Source organism: Helianthus annuus, chromosome 3 (genome assembly GCF_002127325.2).
Source record: "Helianthus annuus cultivar XRQ/B chromosome 3, HanXRQr2.0-SUNRISE, whole genome shotgun sequence".
In the NCBI taxonomy this organism is placed as follows: domain Eukaryota; kingdom Viridiplantae; phylum Streptophyta; class Magnoliopsida; order Asterales; family Asteraceae; genus Helianthus; species Helianthus annuus.
Genome location: NC_035435.2, coordinates 153,053,814 through 153,074,325, shown reverse-complemented (window position 1 = coordinate 153,074,325; position 20,512 = coordinate 153,053,814). Strand labels below are relative to the sequence as shown.

Here is a 20,512-nt window from a genome sequence, read left to right as displayed (position 1 = left end):
TATTCATTGTTGTATACTTTGTATATGGTATTGTGTTAGTTGAATTTATTAAATAAAAATGAAAGTATCGTTAGTAATTTTCTTTTTTATCATTTTAACCTAAAAGTTTGAATCTAATTCCTACAAAAGGCACAATGTTTAAAATTTAAAACACCATGGAATATTGGGATTCAACACACAATGCCAAAAACTTTAAAACACCATGACTTAATTTCATTTTTGTACCTTGGGGGCGTAGCTTTCAAGGGGCCGAGGGGGCGCCGAACCCCTCGAACTTTTCGCTCAATAGTGTTATGTATGTACGTTTCGTATAGAATTTTTTAGGTATATACGTTTTCGGCCCCTTGGTTTTATAAAAATATAATTTACTTATATAGAATTTTTAGATACTGTGACTTCCGACCCCGATGTTGTACCTTTTAGTCAAATTTGACTGTTTAGAAGTACCTTTTAGTCATGTGTTGTACCTTTTAGTCAAATTTGACTGTTTAGCATATCTTTATCCTAAACTATACAACAATATTATGGACCGTCATTTTCCAAATAGGTGCAAATAGAAGCAGGGTGTACGTAACAACTTATTCGAGATATAGATAATTCCTAGTGTTACACGCTTGAAGCTTGAAACATACATAAACACAAAGTCGTGAATCAAAGGTATTGCTTGAGGTAATCCTCTACTTTGGTGTATTTGATATCTGGGTAGAGACGACAAGCCTCTTCAGCATCATCCCCGATCTCAAAATTCGCCAAACAACCTTCGTAAAAGAAATGGTAAAAATGACTCATCGCGGCCTGCTCAACATAGTCTTTCCCTGCAAGTCCCCAACACATGATAGAAAAACTCTTAGTTTGTTTTGGTTACAAATTGCATATTTTCATGTTACATTTGGCTCGGGATTGGATACCTTTTAAGCTATCGAGAAACTGTTTTTCGGAGAGAGATGACTTCTGGAGGACTTTGCCGAGGAGCTTCTCCCAGATTTCCACAACTTGTCTTTGTGAAAGAATGTTTGCTGGAGGCCTGATGTAGAGCGTCTTGTTAAGAGTGCGGGGATCATCTATGGTTTTGATGATATATGCTGCTACGTCATCTTCATCCACAAATATTGCTACCAAAACATAATCATGTCGCGTTACATATATACATTTAGTGGAATTCACTCGTGGGTTGCAGCGGGAATTCAGTATATACTCACTATGGAGAAAAAAAGTTAAATACAACTGCTTATTCAACTTTTATAAAAAAAGTTAACGAACACAAGTTATTAAAAAAGCGAATTAAAATGAAAACTAAATGGATTAAAAACGTATATTATTTACAGCACAAGGGTGAATTAATTAAAAGTTAAAAGAACTTTTGCTGTTGTTTTTTAGTTTTTAAATAATATTATTAAAAGTTATAAAATGGCCAAAAAGCACAAGTGAGGCGCGTTTCTTTTCCTTCTATCCATAGACAAAATAGTCCCCTTTAGTTGCCATGCATCAATGCACAAACAAATATGGTAGCTAGAATTGTTACGGCTTACATTTCTGATTGCCGTCTCCGTGCAAGACTACGGAATCCCTTGAAGGAAGAATGGTACCAAATTGGCACAGCCCTCCGACAAAGATGCCAGCAAAGCAATTCGCGGATACGTAGGTGAAAGGGATCCCAGCATCTTCAATGGCTTTCCGAACCACCATTTTGTCATCAAAGGTCACTCGTCCTGGTTCTATTGCATGCGCCATTCGTGATGGATCTGTACCAAACTCTGACGGCAGAAACCGCTATTATACCATTAAAAGATTACGTGAGATCATATGAGGTTAAAATTTAGGGTGAAGCTATACCAACAACACTAAGATACTATCCATACACCTCTGACGTTGCTGATCACACGGCCCGTATAATGGGCTAAAAGCGGTCATACAGGGTCGTATGACATGTTAGACTAACACAATATACATGTCATAATGTTTTATACATGGTGTTCACATGGGCGGACCTACTTGTATACGTGGGTGGGCGGGCGCACCCCTTGAAAAAAAAATGTTTAGTGTTATGGATAAGTGAAAATCCCGAGCGCCCCCCTTGAAATTTTGCAGTCGCACCCCTTGACAGCGACGGAATCAAAGAAGAAGAGAAGGGTGAAGTTCAATGACTGGATTTTATTTGATCTACGCCGGCTCTGGCCGACAACAGTGCTTAGACCGTGGGGTATGGTGGGGCTTGGGTTGGGCATTGGTTGACACGTGGAATGGGAAAAAAACCCACGCCCATGGGGTATAGTGGGGCTTGGGTTGGGGGCATGAGTTGACACATGGCCATTGAGAGCCCGCCATGTCACCTTGCTGACCCGCCCCACACCCGGCTTCAAACCCACACCAAAGGGGCCACGCCCAAACTCAAGCCCCAACCCAAGCCCCCGGGGTGGTGGCTTGGGCGTTTTCCCCCAACCCAAGCCCCATACCCCATGGCCTTACAACGACCGTCGCATTTTGTCTGGTTGGGTGGGTACCTTTGGACCTTTGCAATTTAAGAAAGCTCTGTGTTTAATTTATATTTGAGATATTGATCGGGAAAGAGAAACTAAGTTGCAGGTTGTTGTATTTGTGCTATGAAGAAGAAAGAGATTTGAATGTGAAAACAAAAAAGAAAAAACTAAGAAGAAAGAGGAGTTTTTTTTCAAGGTGGTGTTGGTGGAAAAATTATTTATCATAATGGTGTTCTTTCAAAACTATTTACCAAAATAGTGTTTTATCCCTCTTAGTTCCTCACTCCTAATTTCATTGGTTAGCTTCATTTTATTAATTAAAATATTAACTTAATCATTTTTTTATTACAAAAACATATTAATAACCTTAAATACCTTCCGAATTTTGTGACCTCACATAATTTGAAGATTTGTTTTTTATTCTGTACCAGACAAAGTTTAATTGTTTTTTATCTATGTTATATTAAAACTATACGCATATAATGAAAACAACTAGCAACAACGAATTAATAAGTATATGCATAGGGCTGTAAACGAACTGAACGTTCAGCGAACAGTTCGTGAAACGTTCGGCGGGAAGTTCATTTATGTTCGTTCGTTTAATAAACGAACGAACATGAACAAGAAATTTCGTTTGGTTAGTTAAATGAGCGAACATGAACAGAAGTCTCGTTCGTTCGATTGTGTTCGTGAACGTTCGGTAAGGTGTTCGTGAACATTCGTTGATTTGCATTCGTTTATATTCGTATGTTTGTGTTTTAAGTGAAGATCTTTGTACTTTCTTATATTTTATTTGTACTTTGTATATTATTAATCTTTTATTTATTTTATTACCTAACAATTAAACTAGGAAACTCACTTTCACATTGTTTATGCATCATTTCCCTTTCATTTCTCATTATTTACATCGGCGAATACGACCGACATCCGTTCCACAATAAGACCATGTGTAGTGGGGCGTTTTCTTTAAAAAAATTTCAAAAAAAAAACGCCCAATAACGCCTACCCCACCATTACATGGGGCGTTACTTTATAAAATTTTTGAAAAAAAAGTCATCCGGCGTTTTCTTTGAAACGCCCAAACAAACAAGCATAAACTTTGACTGACCAATAGGAGCATAGATTAGTGGATGACTTTTCATCTTTTTAAATAAGTTTTTTTTTAATCCTTTTTAATAATTGGAAGGGGCATTATTAGGCATTATGCCCACTACACCACTTTTGCTATAATGCCCCATGCTGACTGGGATGACACGTGTCGGATAATGCCCCATGGTGGGGGCATTATAATTCTTCACCACTACACATGGTCTAAGGGATTCAAGTTCGAGTGCTACTTTCTGGGCCATCTATCTTTATCCTTCGTCGCTGAAGAGGTATGGTCCCAATTCCCTGCCTACATGGCAGGGACCACACCATTTTTTGAGCATACTTGGCGACCACATCAGCAAAACAATCCAGAAGCTTCTAGAAACTTCTGGAAGATCCGCAGGTGGCACCAAAGATGCTCTACCAGACATAAAGGACAACACGTGTCACCACTAGCAGGGCGCCATGTAGGCCTGCGACAAATCAGGGGGCAGAACTGACGACATCAGTACAAGGTTTCCAGCATGAGCAAATGTAAGCGCGCCACGTGTACCACTACACCAGCCACAGCAGAGCAGACCAAGAGGATATTCCCCTTGGTCGGACAGCTGGCGCGCACCTACAGCTGGCACAGCTGCTCCTCCCTCCTTTACCCTCCGGCTATAAATAGGGCCCTTCATCATTCAGGTTAAGGATCTTTACTCTCCATACTCACTCTATACACACACTGTTTATTTCTCTCAGAACAATACTTATTCTCACGCCGGATCCTGGTTAAGAGGGAAATCCCCTTTCTCCCCCTCTTAACGAGACTGACGGTGTTTACTGTTTTGCAGGTCCCGAGCCATCGTTACGAGTAAGAAAAGAGGTTGAACCCCACAGACGAAATAACCCCATCGATAAACCTTGTGTCAATCGGTGTTTCATCATTGGCGCCATCCGCTTTTTGCAAAACCAATCTCATCTCTTTTCTCTATTGAAAAACACTCATCAAACATGGCAGAACAAACTCCCTCACACCCAGTCGACGGAGAAATTTCTTCCTTTGAACTCATTTCGGACACAGCACACGTCCAAAGGGGCCAAAGGAACGAAACCATCCAAGAGGGACAACTGAACAACGATTTTCCTCCTATCTTTGGGAGTGTATCCAGGGTTGTTAGCCAAACCACAGCTGGACCCACTTTCCAAACTCCACCAGCGAGGATCATCACTCAAACCACAAACGGAGCCACATTCCAAACTCCAACCGGGGTGTTGCAGCAGACACCACCATCAACGCTGACACCAAGCCATGGAGCTGGCCCCTCGGCTCCATCGGAACAAGCACAACTCAATTACTCCGCACTTTTAGGGCTACCCGAAGGAAAAGCTCTAGCTTCCTGGTATGCCGAACAGATGGCGTCCATAAACCTAGTTTATACGCAACTCAGCGCACAGCAAGCTCTACTCCAGGCACAAGCTAACCAGACAGCATTTGTAACTCCACAACCAAGGTCTCTGAGTACACATACAACTCAGCAGACTAACGCGTGGAACCTACGTCCGGAGAGAGGACCAGTCCAAAATGTGAGAAGACCAAGCGCGCACGACACGCGCGATACCTATGGCGAAACAGAAAGCAACTTCGTGCAAAATCCCAACGTGCAAAGAAAACCGATCCAGGCTCGTTTAGGCGCGCGCAATATGAACACAAAATGGGATGAAGAAGAAGACGGCCCAACATACAAAGGGGAAACCATAGTGTTTAGTAGACTTCATCCAGAGCATGAAGCATACAAGCCCGCAAAGCGCGCAGGGTACAACCCAAAGGCAGAGCATGATTATACCTTAAGCTATCGTCCAGACGACATGGCTGAAGATTCGAAATTCATCAGGGAGATTGCCACAGCTGCTATAGACAAAACCAAGCTGCCGCACAACGTTGGCAAATACAATGGACTGACAGATCCAGATGATCACCTCCAGGTCTTCAAAGGCGCAGGAGCAACAGGTGGGTGGAACCTACCAACTTGGTGCCACATGTTCGCACAAACGTTCATGGGCGCAGCGCGCGTCTGGTTCGACAGCTTACCAGCAGGAAAAATTAAATCATGGGTTGACTTTAGAGAGAAGTTCCTGGCACACTTCTCTCAACAGCGGAGGCACGCCAGAGACCCAGCAGATTGTCTAAACATATGGCGCCGAGACCACGAAAGCGTGGAAGATTTTATCACAAGATATAACAAAGAATGTTTGGAGATCGGAGATGTGGGAGAAAAAATGATGCGCACGCACTTCATGAGGGCAGTCAAGTGTGATGATCTGATCAAGCGCGTGAAAGGAAGAGACGGAGGACCAAAAGATTGGGAAACTTTCATTGAGGCCGCCAAGACAATAGCACAGACAGACAAACAGTTAACCGCTGATGACCACCGTCAACGCGCACATAACTCCAATGACCGACATGGCAGAAAAAGTAGAGGCCAGTCATGGAGGTCTTCCAGTCATAGAGAAAGAATCCTACCGAGAGAAGATGCGCGGCACACAATCAATCAAATAGCACACAAAAAGGAAGTAAAGAAAGAAAACAGGGATAAGCAGTAGACGCCATTAACAAAGACCCCTTCGGAGGTCTTGGCCAATGAAAATCACCAAATTAAACCACCCCTACAGATGCGCAACAAAAGGGGTCAAGATCCCAATCTCTACTGTGAATTCCATAAGGATATAGGTCACCTAACCGATGACTGTTTTAGCCTGAAGCAAGAAATTGAAAGAGCCCTAAGAGATGGAAAGCTCATGCACCTGGTCAAAGGCGGAAAACGCGACTACCGCCAAATCCAAAGAAGAGACGAAGGACCAGATAACAAAAAACTCAGGAAGTTGGAAACTCACATGGTGCAGGGAGGTCCACGAAGACCAAAGAAAAATTACAACAAGCGCACACAAGATGATTCATGGCGCGAGAAGCAAGTCATCTTCCCAGTTGTTAGAGGAGGCCCAAGGGAAAAACGACCAATAGTTATTCCAGGAGTGATTGGTCATTACCAGACAGACTACATCTTCATCGATCCGGGGAGCACCGCGGATATCATATACGAACAATGCTTCAATCAATTTGACTAGGAGGACAAGGCGCGCTTGGAGCCAGTAAACTACCCACTAACTGGTTTCTGCAACGAGGCCGTCTTTCCCCTTGGACAGATATCATTCCCGGTGTTATTTTCGGACGGACGAAACTCAAGAACAGAAGAAGTCACTTTCATGGTGCTGCCTGCACACTCAAGACACGACATCCTCCTCGGAAGAGAATCACAGGGAGACTTCAGTATGATTTGCTCTGCACCACATTCGGCCGTTGGATTCCCAACGGAAACAGGCATCGCACTGATATACGCAAGCAAGGAAGTCTTAGCAACAGATGAAATGAGGCCTACAAAAGCAAGTAAACCAGCGCCGCGCGCAGAAGCAGAAAAATGGGTGTTGAATAGCGCTCACCCAGAACAAACAGTTACCCTGGGACCAGCGATGTCCGATCTAACACGCGCAGCGCTCAAGAAGTTGTTACACGAGAATATGGACGTGTTTGCCTGGACACCAGCTGACATGGTTGGCGTTCCACGGCACATTGCAGAGCACCGTCTAAACGTCTCAGAAGACGCAAAGCCAGTGGTACACGCCAAGCGCCACCTAGGCGATATAAAGCATGACGCCATGAAAGAGCAAGTACTAGAACTACTGAATGCAGGCATCATCAGAGAAGTCAGATACCAAACATGGGTAGCAAGCCCAGTGATGGTAAAGAAACCAAACGGCAGCTGTAGAATGTGCGTCGACTACAAAGACTTAAACAAGGCATGCCCACGCGACTGGTACGCCTTACCAGACATAGACGAAAAAATCGATTATCTGGCAACATTCAGGTGGAAATGCTTTCTTGATTGCTACAAGGGGCATCACCAAGTTCAAATGGCCGTCCAAGATGAAGATAAGACGGCATTCCGCACGCCGACAGGGCTGTATTGTTACACCAAGATGCCTTTCGGCTTGAAGAATGCAGGCGCAACCTATCAAAGATTGATGAACGAAACGTTCAGTGACGCCATCGACAAGTACATAGAAGTGTACATGGATGATCTGGTGATTATGAGCAAAGAAGAAGGCACGATGCTGGCCAACATCCAAAAGACCTTCAACACGCTACGCAGCGTAAGTATCAAGCCGAACCCAACAAAGTGCTCATTCGGAATGGAAGAAGGGAAGTTCTTAGGCTTCATCGTCACAAAAGATGGTTTTAAGGTGAATCCGGAAAAAGTCCAAGCCATAGAAAGGATGCCTTCACCATCAAACATTAAAGACATGCAAAAATTAGCAGGACGACTAGCCACGCTCAATCGTTTCCTAGCTAATCATGCCGTAAAATCTTTTCCGTTCATCAAAACCTTGCGCAATTGTATGAAGAAAAGCCAGTTCCAGTGGACTCCGGAAGCAGAGAATGCGTTCCGCGAAATGAAAGATTGCCTCATCAAACTGCCAACCCTAACCGCACCAAACAAGGGAGAACCTCTGGTACTTTACCTTTCAGCTTCCGATAGGGCAGTCGGAGTTGTGCTGCTTGTCGATCGTCAAGGTGTCCAGACACCAGTTTACTACGTGTCACGAACCTTGACCGATCCAGAAACCCGATATGCAATCATTGAAAAGTTAGTCCTTGCACTAATTCATGCTTCAAGGCGGCTGCGCAGATACTTTGCCAATCACGTCATCCACGTGCTAACAAACTACAACATCGGCAACATCCTTGCAAGACTAGAAGTATCGGGAAGGCTAGCCAAATGGGCAATAGAACTGGGAGGTCACAACGTGGTTTTCAGATCACGACCATCAATCAAAGGCCAAGTCTTGGCAGATTTTATGACAGAAGTTCCAGATGACAAAGAAAGAGAGTGCAAAGCCATGGAAAAAGCTGAGAAAAAGCAAACAGAAGAGCCATGGTTGTTATATACCGATGGAGCGTCTAACGAAGACGGCGCAGGCGCAGGGCTTAGGCTGTAAGCCCCGATAAACACGAATTCACGTACGCCATACGCCTGGATTTTAAAAGCACAAACAACGAGGCAGAGTACGGAGCTTTCCTGGCTGGCCTACGATTGGCAATCAAAATGGGGGTCCGACACATCGAAGCGCATGTGGACTCCATGCTGGTAGCAGGGCAAATAAACGGCCAATACGAAGCCAAAGGGGATGTCATGGCACTCTACCTCAGCCAAGCAAAAACCTTGCTACAAACCTTCTACTCTTACAAAGTGCACCACATAAACAGAAGCGAGAACAAGCCGGCAGACGCATTGAGTAAGCTCGCATCAACAAGCTTCCAGCACCTAGCAAAGGATGTGCGCATAGAGGTTTTGAGCAACCCATCCGTTCCACTCAGAGAAGTAAGTGTCATCCAGACAGGAACAACGTCCTGGATGACACCGATAATCATGTACTTGCAGTCGGGGATACTTCCCGAAAACAAAGGCGAGGCGCGAAAGATCCAATACAAATCAGAACATTATCAGATGGCAGATGGGATACTGTACCGAAAGTCGTATCTCGGACCGCTATCTCGGCCCGCTGCTAAGATGCGTCGACGCCGAAGACGCAAACTACCTAATCCGGGAAGTTCATGAAGGAATTTGTGGCATCCATGCCGGGCCTCGAATGGTGGTAGCAAAAGTGATGAATGTCGGATACTACTGGCCCGGGATGTATCTGGACGCTGTGAAAGAGTTGAGGAAGTGCAGTGGCTGCCAGAGACATGCGCCCAAGACCATGCGCCCCAAAAATGAACTAGTACCAGTCACAACCGCATGGCCTTTTCAACAGTGGGGCATATACATGGTAGGTCCTTTGAAGAGCCTTCATGACTGGAAACAGAAGTTCTTCTATATCCGCCGTGGTGTAATTCCGATAGATATGCCCTATCGACAGGTGAGCCAAGGAATTCCAAAAGTAGACGTTATGGAGGATTATGCTGCCCAGGACTGGTACAAAAAGATAACCCAAAAGGTGACTGCCATTTCTCAACTGGAGGAGATGGCTTTGGTAGGTGCTGGGATGAGTTTATTATGGATGCCCAAGAATCCATTGGGTCAACCTGTATATAGCTATTAGGGAAAATGTATGTTTCTTTCGTAAGTTACCGCTGAGTTGTTCTCCCTTATGTTTGTTATGTTTTCTTATCTTCTTGCCTTTTTGCAGTTGGTTACAGCTTGTTAAATGTCTTGAACCCTAAGGCGGCGGGTGCCATGGTTGAAGCTATTCAAGCGGATGGGAACCCGACGTGGCTAGACCAAATCCGGGGTCGTTTTTTGCATCCAACTGATGAGAGTTTGAGTAGATATGCCAGCGAAGTTCTAGGTGAAGATGTTTGGAATGACCCTGTCGATCCGGATCGAGAGGAAGTCATTGTCCTTTCAAGTGGAAGTTCTGACCAAAACCTTGATGGTCTAACCTCTCGTTGCGCGCGTGCAGGTATTGCGCAGGGTGATGCTGTCGAGCCCGTGCATGAGTTTGTTGGTGATGATGATGATGCAGAAGTGCCTGTTGATCCTTCTTCTCAGTTAGAGTCCAGGAAGAAAACAAGAACTAATAAGTCCGGGAGGAAGGAGGGGAAGGCTGAGGGTAAAACTGCTGGTTCTTCTCGTAAGCAACCCTCTACTCTTCGTTGTCTAGATTATGTGGTAGTTTCTGACACGTTGTCTGGCTTAGGGGTTGGTGAGAGAAATCGAGAATCGGATCCTGATGACAGTGCTACCTTGACTGAGCACATGAGGAAGAAAGCTCTCGAGGATCACAAGCGCAAGCTTGATGAGCAATCTGCTGCTCTTCTTGCTGCTAAAAAAGCGAAATTGCATAAGGAGGCCCCCCCCCGGCACCGTCTGAATCTAAGGTTGATCTTGGTGTTTTTAGTGGAGGTCGTGGAAATCTTTTGGAGGAGATATTTGCTGCGTCTACTCCTCCTACTGGTAATTGGCCTTTAGTTGTATATTTCATTCGTTTTCTTCGAGTTGTTTTTAATTCTTGTTTCATGACAGCAGTCAAGATTGGCAGGAAACCTCGTGTGGTGGATATTTCTCAGATCACGCCGCCCACTTCCCCACCATCGAGGACGGTTGGCCTGACCCCTCCTCGTGATGATGTTGAGGCAGACAAAAGGGGTGGAGAGGGGGCTACTGAAGATGTGGGTGAAGGTGGTGGTGATGCTGGAGTTGTTGGTGGTGATGGTGGAGCTGACAAAGGTAAAGGTGTGGAAGTGGAGGTGGAATCTAGTGAAACTACTCCACGCCAAACCATTTACATTAAGCGTCCTTCTGGTGGAGGTGGGGCTACTTCTAGTGTGGTGCGCAGCCCGCAATTTGAGCATAACCCTGCTGATTCTTGGGGTAATCCTGCTTGCGACGACTTACCACACGCCCCTCGCTGGAACCTTACTCAGGGTTCCAGGATAGATGATGTGAACAACTGCCATGAATTTTTTGCTATGTCTCTTCCCCCTGCTGAGAGGATGTTCCAGAAAAACCGCAATCGATTTGCCTTGTTGGACGACCATGTTCGTGCCGGGGTTAATTTCTTTGCCACTTCTCAGGAAATTCTTCGTGAATGGCGGTCGATGGGGGAGGAGACACTCGAGTTTGAGGAATCTAAGAAGTTGTTTGCTGAGGAGAGGGAGAAATTTAATGTGGAGAATAAAGGTTTGCAGTGGAGGGTATCTGATGCTGAACAGAAGCTTGAAGAGCAAAAACAGTTGAATGTTCAGAAACAGAAAGATTGGGAAGCCGCGTGTGAGCGCACGAATGTTGAGATGCAATCTCAGCGTGATGCGATCGTTCGTTTGTCTGGTGAGAAAACGCGACTTGCTGATGAGGCTCATCAAGCACGCCTTGCTGCTGAGAGGAAAGAGAAGGAATACGTTGATCGTATTGATAAGTTAGAGGTGCTCGCGCAATAGAAGGCGGCTGAGTGTGAAGCTGCACAGTGCCTTCTTGCTGAAAAGACTGCTAAATGCCAGGCAGCAGAACTCCTTGCTGAGGAAACATCTGCTGACACCAGATGGTTGCTTTCTCGTGGTGTACCCTTAGTAATTTCTTTTGCCCTTTCGTGTTCTTTTATTTTTGCGATCTTTTATTTGGTTGCCTTGTTTTATGCAGCTTGCTGATCGTGTTCTGAATTCAACTGAGCTTGCCACGTACATGTTCGAATTGGGCCAAGCGGGTTATAATAGCGGTCGTAAGTTTGGATATGCTGAAGGCAAGGCTGCAGCTATCAACAAAGAGAAAGATTACCATTTTGAGTTGTATAAAGAGGATTGTGACGGTGCTTATGCTGCTAAGCGCAAGGCATTTTCAACCCTTGACTTTGCCGTCGTCCGGGCGGCGCAAAAGTTATCTCGGAAACCAGATGGAGTTGCTCTTCTGAAGAAAGCCCTTGGAGACGATGCCGATGCGGCGGGAGGTGCTGGCACCAGTCAAACTTGATGGTTGGATTCCGGCCTGTGCGCCGTGTTTGGCCTTGAATGGGTCTGTAATGTTGACTGTTTTAGACAATTTTATTTTTATTTACCTTTTGTGGGTATATGCCCTTGATCTTCTTTGTTTGATGCATATTTTATCGCTTGTTTGTGTTTATGCGAATTTTGTTATCGTCATAATATGTGCATATTTAATTACTTTGATTAGGTGTCACGAATGAATTATGGCGCTGACAGGTGATGTTGTGTTACTACAACGTTTTATTCTGTCGTTTGAATGTGCGCGTTTACATGTGACTTACGAAGTGATCGAGTTGCAGGTTATCGTGTGAGCTCAGCTGTGTTCAGCCTTGGGAGCATTACAATGTTTAGTTACCTGGCTATCGATTTTTTCGTGTTTATGTGGGCACGAAGTTTTACTTTGGCGTTTCGTAGGCTTTGGTTGTGTTTCTGACCCGGCTGTGCACTTGGTTGTGACGAGCCTTGGAGGTCTACAACGTTTCCTATGGTCGAGCCATTGATGTTTTCGTGTACGCCCAAAGTAATAAATGCAGTTATGACAAGAAATTTGCATGAAATAAAGGTAGCCAAACACTTCTTGTATTATAGTAAATGTGTTGGCAGTACGCCCTTTACGATTACATAGTTGTTTTACATGTAGCACTTTCGTAGTTGTTGAGCGTTCCAGGTTCGTGGGACCTCTTTATCGTTGATGGTGCGCAGTTTGTAAGCTCCCTTGCCGAGTACTGCATCGATTACGTATGGGCCTTCCCATTTGGGCGCCAGTTTTCCGGGCTTTTCTGCGTTGGAAGCTTCGTTGTCCCGTAGGACATAGTCCCCCGGGTTAAAAGTGCAGACTCGGACTCTGGAGTTGTAGTATATCTCCAGCTTTGTTTTGTACTTGGCCTCGTTGATTGCTGCCATCTCCCTTCGTTCTTCTAGGAGGTCCAGGTCGATCCTCCTTTCCTCTTCATTGTTGATTAAGTTCATTGAGAGCATTCGTTGAGATGGTAGCCCGATTTCTGCTGGGATGACTGCCTCAGACCCATAGACTAGGCTGAACGGTGTCTCGCCGTTGCTTGTCTTTGGCATTGTCCTATGGGCCCACAATATGCTGGGCAGTTCGTCTACCCGTCCTCTTCTTTTTTCGCCTAACCTTGCTTTGATACCATCAACGATACTTTTGTTAACTGCCTCTACTTGACCATTCCCTTGCGGGTGCGCAACCGAAGAGAAGGTATGCTCGATATGTAGTTCTTTGAACCATCGTTCGAGGTCGTCACCGTTATCGGTGATGATTCTGAGAGGTAGGCCAAAGCGGCATATGATTTGCTCCCATATGAATCGCTTGACGGCTGCCGATGTGGTTGATGCAAGCGCTTTTGCCTCCACCCATTTGGTGAAATAGTCGACTGCGACTATTATGAATTTGACTGCCCCTGGTGCTTCTGGGAAAGGACCTACCATGTCTATGCCCCACTGTTGAAAAGGCCATGCGGTTGTGACTGGTACTAGTTCATTTTTGGGGCGCATGGTCTTGGGCGCATTTCTCTGGCAGCCGCTTTACTTCCTCAACTCTTTCATAGCGTCCAGATGCATCCCAGGCCAGTAGTATCCGGCATTCATCACTTTTGCTACCACCATTCGAGGCCCGGCATGGATGCCACAAATTCCTTCATGAACTTCCCGGATTAGGTAGTTTGCGTCTTCGGCGTCGACGCATCTTAGCAGCGGGCCGAGATACGACTTTCGATACAGTATCCCATCTGCCATCTAATAGTGTTCTGATTTGTATTGGATCTTTTGCGCCTCGGCTTTGTTTTCGGGAAGTATCCCCGACTGCAGGTACATGATTATCGGTGTCATCCAGGACGTTGTTCCTGTCTGGATGACACTTACTTCTCTGAGTGGAACGGATGGGTTGCTCAAAACCTCTATGTGCACATCCTTTGCTAGGTGCTGGAAGCTTGTTAATGCGAGCTTACTCAATGCGTCTGCCGGCTTGTTCTCGCTTCTGTTTATGTGGTGCACTTTGTAAGAGTAGAAGGTTTGTAGCAAGGTTTTTGCTTGGCTGAGGTAGAGTGCCATGACATCCCCTTTGGCTTTGTATTGGCCGTTTATTTGCCCTGCTACCAGCATGGAGTCCACATGCGCTTCGATGTGTTGGACCCCCATTTTGATTGCCAATCGTAAGCCAGCCAGGAAAGCTTCGTACTCTGCTTCGTTGTTTGTGCTTTTAAAATCCAGGCGTATGGCGTACGTGAATTCGTGTTTATCGGGGCTTACCAGCCTAAGCCCTGCGTCTGCGCCGTCTTCGTTAGATGCTCCATCGGTATATAACAACCATGGCTCTTCTGTTTGCTTTTTCTCAGCTTTTTCCATGGCTTTGCACTCTCTTTCTTTGTCATCTGGAACTTCTGTCATAAAATTTGCCAAGACTTGGCCTTTGATTAATGGTCGTGGTCTGAAAACCACGTTGTGACCTCCCAGTTCTATTGCCCATTTGGCTAGCCTTCCCGATACTTCTGGTCTTGCAAGGATGTTGCTGATGTTGTAGTTTGTTAGCACGTGGATGACGTGATTGGCAAAGTATCTGCGCAGCCGCCTTGAAGCATAAATTAGTGCGAGGACTAACTTTTCAATGATTGCATATCGGGTTTCTGGATCGGTCAAGGTTCGTGACACGTAGTAAACTGGTGTCTGGACACCTTGACGATCGACAAGCGGCACAGCTCCGACTGCCCTATCGGAAGCTGAAAGGTAAAGTACCAGAGGTTCTCCCTTGTTTGGTGCGGTTAGGGTTGACAGTTTGATGAGGCAATCTTTCATTTCGCGGAACGCATCTCTGCTTCCGGAGTCCACTGGAACTGGCTTTTCTTCATACAATTGCGCAAGGTTTTGATGAACGGAAAAGATTTTGCGGCATGATTAGCTAGGAAACGATTGAGCGCGGCTAGTCGTCCTGCTAATTTTGGCATGTCTTTGATGTTTGATGGTGAAGGCATCCTTTCTATGGCTTGGACTTTTTCCGGATTCTCCTTAAAACCATCTTTTGTGATGATGAAGCCTAAGAACTTCCCTTCTTCCATTCCGAATGAGCACTTTGCTGGGTTCAGCTTGATACTTACGCTGCGTAGCGTGTTGAAGGTCTTTTGGATGTTGGCCAGCATCGTGCCTTCTTCTTTGCTCATAATCACCAGATCATCCATGTACACTTCTATGTACTTGCCGATGGCGTCACTGAATGTTTCGTTCATCAATCTTTGGTAGGTTGCGCCCGCATTCTTCAAGCCGAAAGGCATCTTGGTGTAACAATACAGCCCTGTCGGCGTGCGGAATGCCGTCTTATCTTCATCTTGGACGGCCATTTGAACTTAGTGATACCCCTTGTAGCAATCAAGAAAGCATTTCCACCTGAATGTTGCCAGAGAATCGATTTTTTCGTCTATGTCTGGTAAGGCGTAGCAGTCGCGTGGGCATGCCTTGTTTAAGTCTTTGTAGTCGACGCACATTCTCCAGCTGCCGTTTGGTTTCTTTACCATCACTGGGCTTGCTACCCATGTTTGGTATCTGACTTCTCTGATGATGCCTGCATTCAGTAGTTCTAGTACTTGCTCTTTCATGGCGTCATGCTTTATATCGCCTAGGTGGCGCTTGGCGTGTACCACTGGCTTTGCGTCTTCTGAGACGTTTAGACGGTGCTCTGCAATGTGCCGTGGAACGCCAACCATGTCAGCTGGTGTCCAGGCGAACACGTCCATATTCTCGTGTAACAACTTCTTGAGCGCTGCGCGTGTTAGATCGGACATCGCTGGTCCCAGGGTAACTGTTTGTTCTGGGTGAGCGCTATTCAACACCCATTTTTCTGCTTCTGCGCGCGGCGCTGGTTTACTTGCTTTTGTAGGCCTCATTTCATCTGTTGCTAAGACTTCCTTGCTTGCGTATATCAGTGCGATGCCTGTTTCCGTTGGGAATCCGACGGCCGAATGTGGTGCAGAGCAAATCATACTGAAGTCTCCCTGTGATTCTCTTCCTAGGAGGATGTCGTGTGTTGAGTGTGCAGGCAGCACCATGAAAGTGACTTCTTCTGTTCTTGAGTTTCGTCCGTCCGAAAGTAACACCGGGAATGATTTATGTCCAAGGGGAAAGGCGGCCTCGTTGCAGAAACCAGTTAGTGGGTAGTCTATTGGATCCAAGCGCACCTTGTCCTCCTGGTCAAATTGATTGAAGCATTGTTCGTATATGATATCCGCGGTGCTCCCCGGATCGATGAAGATGTAGTCTGTCTGGTAATGACCAATCACTCCTGGAATAACTATTGGTCGTTTTTCCCTTGGGCCTCCTCTAACAACTGGGAAGATGACTTGCTTCTCGCGCCATGAATCATCTTGTGTGCGCTTGTTGTAATTTTTCTTTGGTCTTCGTGGACCTCCCTGCACCATGTGAGTTTCCAACTTCCTGAGTTTTTTTGTTATCTGGTCCTTCGTCTCTTCTTTGGATTTGGCGGTAGTCGCGTTTTCCGCCTTTTAATATTATAAAGTTGTTCGCCAAATTTATTTGTGTTTGTTCGTGAACCGTTCGCGAACACGCTCATTTCCTTAATGAACAAACACGAACATAAAATCTCGTTCGATAAGTGTTCATGAACCGTTCATGAACACATTTATTTCCTTAACGAACGAACACGAACAAGGTCTTGTTCATGTTCGTTCGGTTCGTATACAGCCCTATATACGCATATAGCTTTATACACTAAATAAATATATACATGTATTTTAAATAGGAAAAGACAAAAATAATTTAATTCGATTTCGAATAATGGGTCGGTTCAACACTCATAGATCAAATGCGATTCAAATCCGAATTTCAACCAATCAAATAAAATATAAATTAAATAAATTTACAACATAAGATTGTAACAAATTGATTGAGAAAAAAGGTTATAGTAAGTTGCTTAAAAAACACTATAATTGCATATTTGAAATATGTTTCAGATATAACATGGATGATAAGATATTAACCTCTTTGCATTTCTAGAAGAAAAAAAATAATAATTACAAATTTATTTACGTTCTTGGGGTCACGGAATTTTTTTGTACTAATTTAAGAAAATTAGATATTTATTTACATGTATGAGGTTAACAACTTTATAATATTAAAAAATATTTTTTTTAATAAAAAGAACAACCAAGTCATTGATTGTCTTAATGAAATGAAGTTATCCAATGAGATTAGGAGTGAGAAATTAATAAACTAAGATAAAACACTATTTTGGTAAATATTTTTGAAACAACACCATTTTAGTAAATATTTTCTTCACCAACACAATTTTGGTAAAAAAACTCAAAGAAAGAGAAAATAAGTTGCAGACTTTGAGGTTTGTGAAAGAAAGAAAGAGAAGGTCAAAACTTCTCAAATTAGAATAAATTTTGAAGTCCGGAGTATTGGTGGTTAATTTATTATGAAAAAAATTATTTAATACAAATTTCTCAAATATTATTTTAGAATAATATTTCAAGACTTTCGTGTATAAAATTAGTTGTGGAATCTGCATGATAAATTTTGTAGTAATTGTTTGATATGGATTACTCTTATATATAAATTTTTGTAAGTTTTTTTTATTTGATTTTCCTTATATTTAGTTTATTTTTATATATGATACGGATTGGTGCTCAGAAATTAAGTAATACTTGTATATGTTACCGAGAAAAACTTGCTTCGGAAAGTTTCTTTAGATAATGTTTTGGATAGATTTTGAAAAACAAAAAACCGTAAGCCACAAATTTAAATATGTTTGTAATGACGTTTGACGTGCATTTAATGATTATATGAATTTTAGTTTGAATTTTAGTTTGATTTTCTTGTTTTACATGACCCGATCAGATCCGACCCGCTATGAACCGAATTTTTTTTTTAATAAAGCTAGGGGCCTAAAGTTCTTAAAAAAATTTCGCACCCCTAGACAAAAAATTTCTGGGTCCGCCACTGGGTGTTCATCAAATCATATGGGCCATATAGTGTGTGTTACAGTGACACAAAAGTGTCTGACATGACAACGCACTCCATCGACAAAGCCATACGGCCCGTACGACTATATTTAACCTCCCATACATCCCGTATGATGATGTCAAATACAGTGGCAGAACTTAAACATTTATATTGGGGGCCGAAAAACATATGTTTAACTAGGGCTTTTGAATTAGGAAGGGTGACGACCCATAACGAGAAAGATGATCTAACGTAATCTTTTAATTGGTTTAACTGACAAAATCATACGATCCGAACCATTTTTAGTCTGCCAGACTACAGACATAAACATACTAAACTTATACAAATGTGACAGAAACGATATACATAACCAATATTAATGACCCTTAGACTAATAAAATAACGACCACAAAAGAGTTAAATGCCCGGATAGTCCCTGTGGTTTGGTTTGTCCTTTTCACCTTTAATACCTAACTTTCTAAAATTACAGCTATAGTCCCTAACTTTTGCAATTTTGTTCCTGGATAGTCCCTGGCACGGACGAGGGTTAGTTTTCTCAGTTAAATTGATATGAAATGACTATAATGCCCTTGCTATTAAAAATTAACAAATAAATCATAACATCATTGATTAAAAAATAAATGTGGGCCCACCCAAATTACCACCCCCCTTTCTTCATCCCAACACCCTGCAATTCGGTCATTTTATATGTAATTCCGTGAACTAGAAGTGCAATTCAGCCATATAAAATGACCGATTCGCCTTTCTCGTTAACAGAAATAATGGATGAAGTTAACCCAGTGAACTAAAATGGCGACGGTTAAACCTTTTTGGACCAACAGACGAAAAATAAAACATCTGAACTAAACTGCCAAAATAACCCAAAGCATTTAACTCGAAAAAAAATCCCATCCTTTATGAAAAAAATTCCCCTAAAAGAAAATATATTTATTTATATATTTAGTTGGAGTTATACAATACCTTAACATTTCCAGCCTCTTTAATGGCAGCCACAAGTTTAAGCTGAAGTAGTAACTGATGGCTACTGATATGAAAATCACCAGACATAGCACAGATCACGACGTCTACTTGCTTCACGGCATCTACAAGACTCTGGTGATCGTGAAACGAGCCAGTGACAAGATGAGCTCCTTGTTTCTTGAATGAAAGTAGCATCTGGACTTTTGCAATGTTGACACCAATATCGGGTCGCTGGAGAACGTATGTCTCATGGCCCTGTTCTAAACTGGCTTTCACGAGCCTCTTCCCCAAGTGTCCGGTTCCACCGATGATCAACACTTTGCTCTTCGTCTCCATTTCAATCTGTCGGTGTGGATCTAGTAGTGTTAGAAATTGATTTGTACTTGAGCCTTTTGTGTAGTCAAGTGTGGAAGGTAGGTCTCAATTTTCAAGTCATTAATATCGGTTGCAAGTACGTTTTTGAATTTGGACCACCTACCAACGTTATCCTAAAACGTTGGGTTATAGCATTCACATCTCATTATGCATTTTTTTTGTGAGTGGGGTTTTACGTATTATAAAAAATTGGTTATGAGTGTACAAAAGAGAAAATATTATTGTTCATATGTATATTTGAGAACACTATTCACTTCTATTAATTTTTTAATATTTATTGAAAGTGGTTGTAAGGGGAGGAAAAAGAAAATATAATAATAAAGATAAAAAAATATTATTTAATTGATAAAAAAAAGAGAAAATGTATTTCACTCATCTCGCATAAAAAAATGATTTAATTTGTTAACTCAACCTAAGACCATGTGTAATGGGAGAGGGAGACCTTTGAGCGTTTTGCGCCATGTAGCGGTACAGTCAGCATGTGGGCATTGTAGGACATTATGTTAAAAGGTGTGTAGTGGGGCTTGAAATCTTGTGAGGCATTATAATCCAATAGAATTTAATAAAAAATAAAATTAAAAACAAAGAAAAGATGCTATTGGCCAAATATAAGGAAGAAGGCGTGGAAAAAAGGACGCTCCACCCAAATAATTGTTCAACAACGCCTAGGGGGCGGTTGATGTGGCGTTTGGGGGCGTTATTTTGAAGAAAAACGCCCAAATTTGTTTCCACTACAGGTCGTCTAACCCTATTGTGGATTTTGGTTTAAGGAAAGAAAAAAAACTTGAAATCTCTTAACATCTTATTAAGACGTTAACAAATAACCCATTTAACACCCCTTAACATAAGAAAGAAGTGGTGTACATTGCCGGTTAACATGCCATTGGGGCGAAATTACAGGAGGGTCCGGCTGACCTACGGCTTACCGATTTCTTTATATGATTGACGACGGGCCAATGGATTGCTCCATTTACCCGATTTAGGCTGATACCATAAAGACCCAACACACAAGGCCCACAGATGAGCTTACTTCTCCATTAAGACTTTTCCCATGCAAATATGAGCGGGAAACTAGGATTCAGAAAAGAAAGGGAGCATTTAATGC

The 20,512-nt window shown here is 43.3% G+C and overlaps 1 protein-coding gene across 1 annotated transcript; it reads right to left on the bottom strand.

The window, feature by feature from the left end:
• Positions 1-522: 522 nt before the first annotated feature.
• Positions 523-19,555, bottom strand: LOC110930107 (bifunctional pinoresinol-lariciresinol reductase). Its single transcript, XM_022173331.2, has 4 exons — positions 19,033-19,555; positions 1,530-1,770; positions 909-1,112; positions 523-815 (listed from the first exon to the last, which is right to left on the bottom strand). The coding sequence occupies exons 1-4, from the start codon at positions 19,366-19,368 to the stop codon at positions 652-654; spliced, it is 945 nt and encodes a 314-aa protein (XP_022029023.1). The 5' UTR covers positions 19,369-19,555; the 3' UTR covers positions 523-651.
• Between the last annotated feature and the right edge of the window lie 957 nt (positions 19,556-20,512).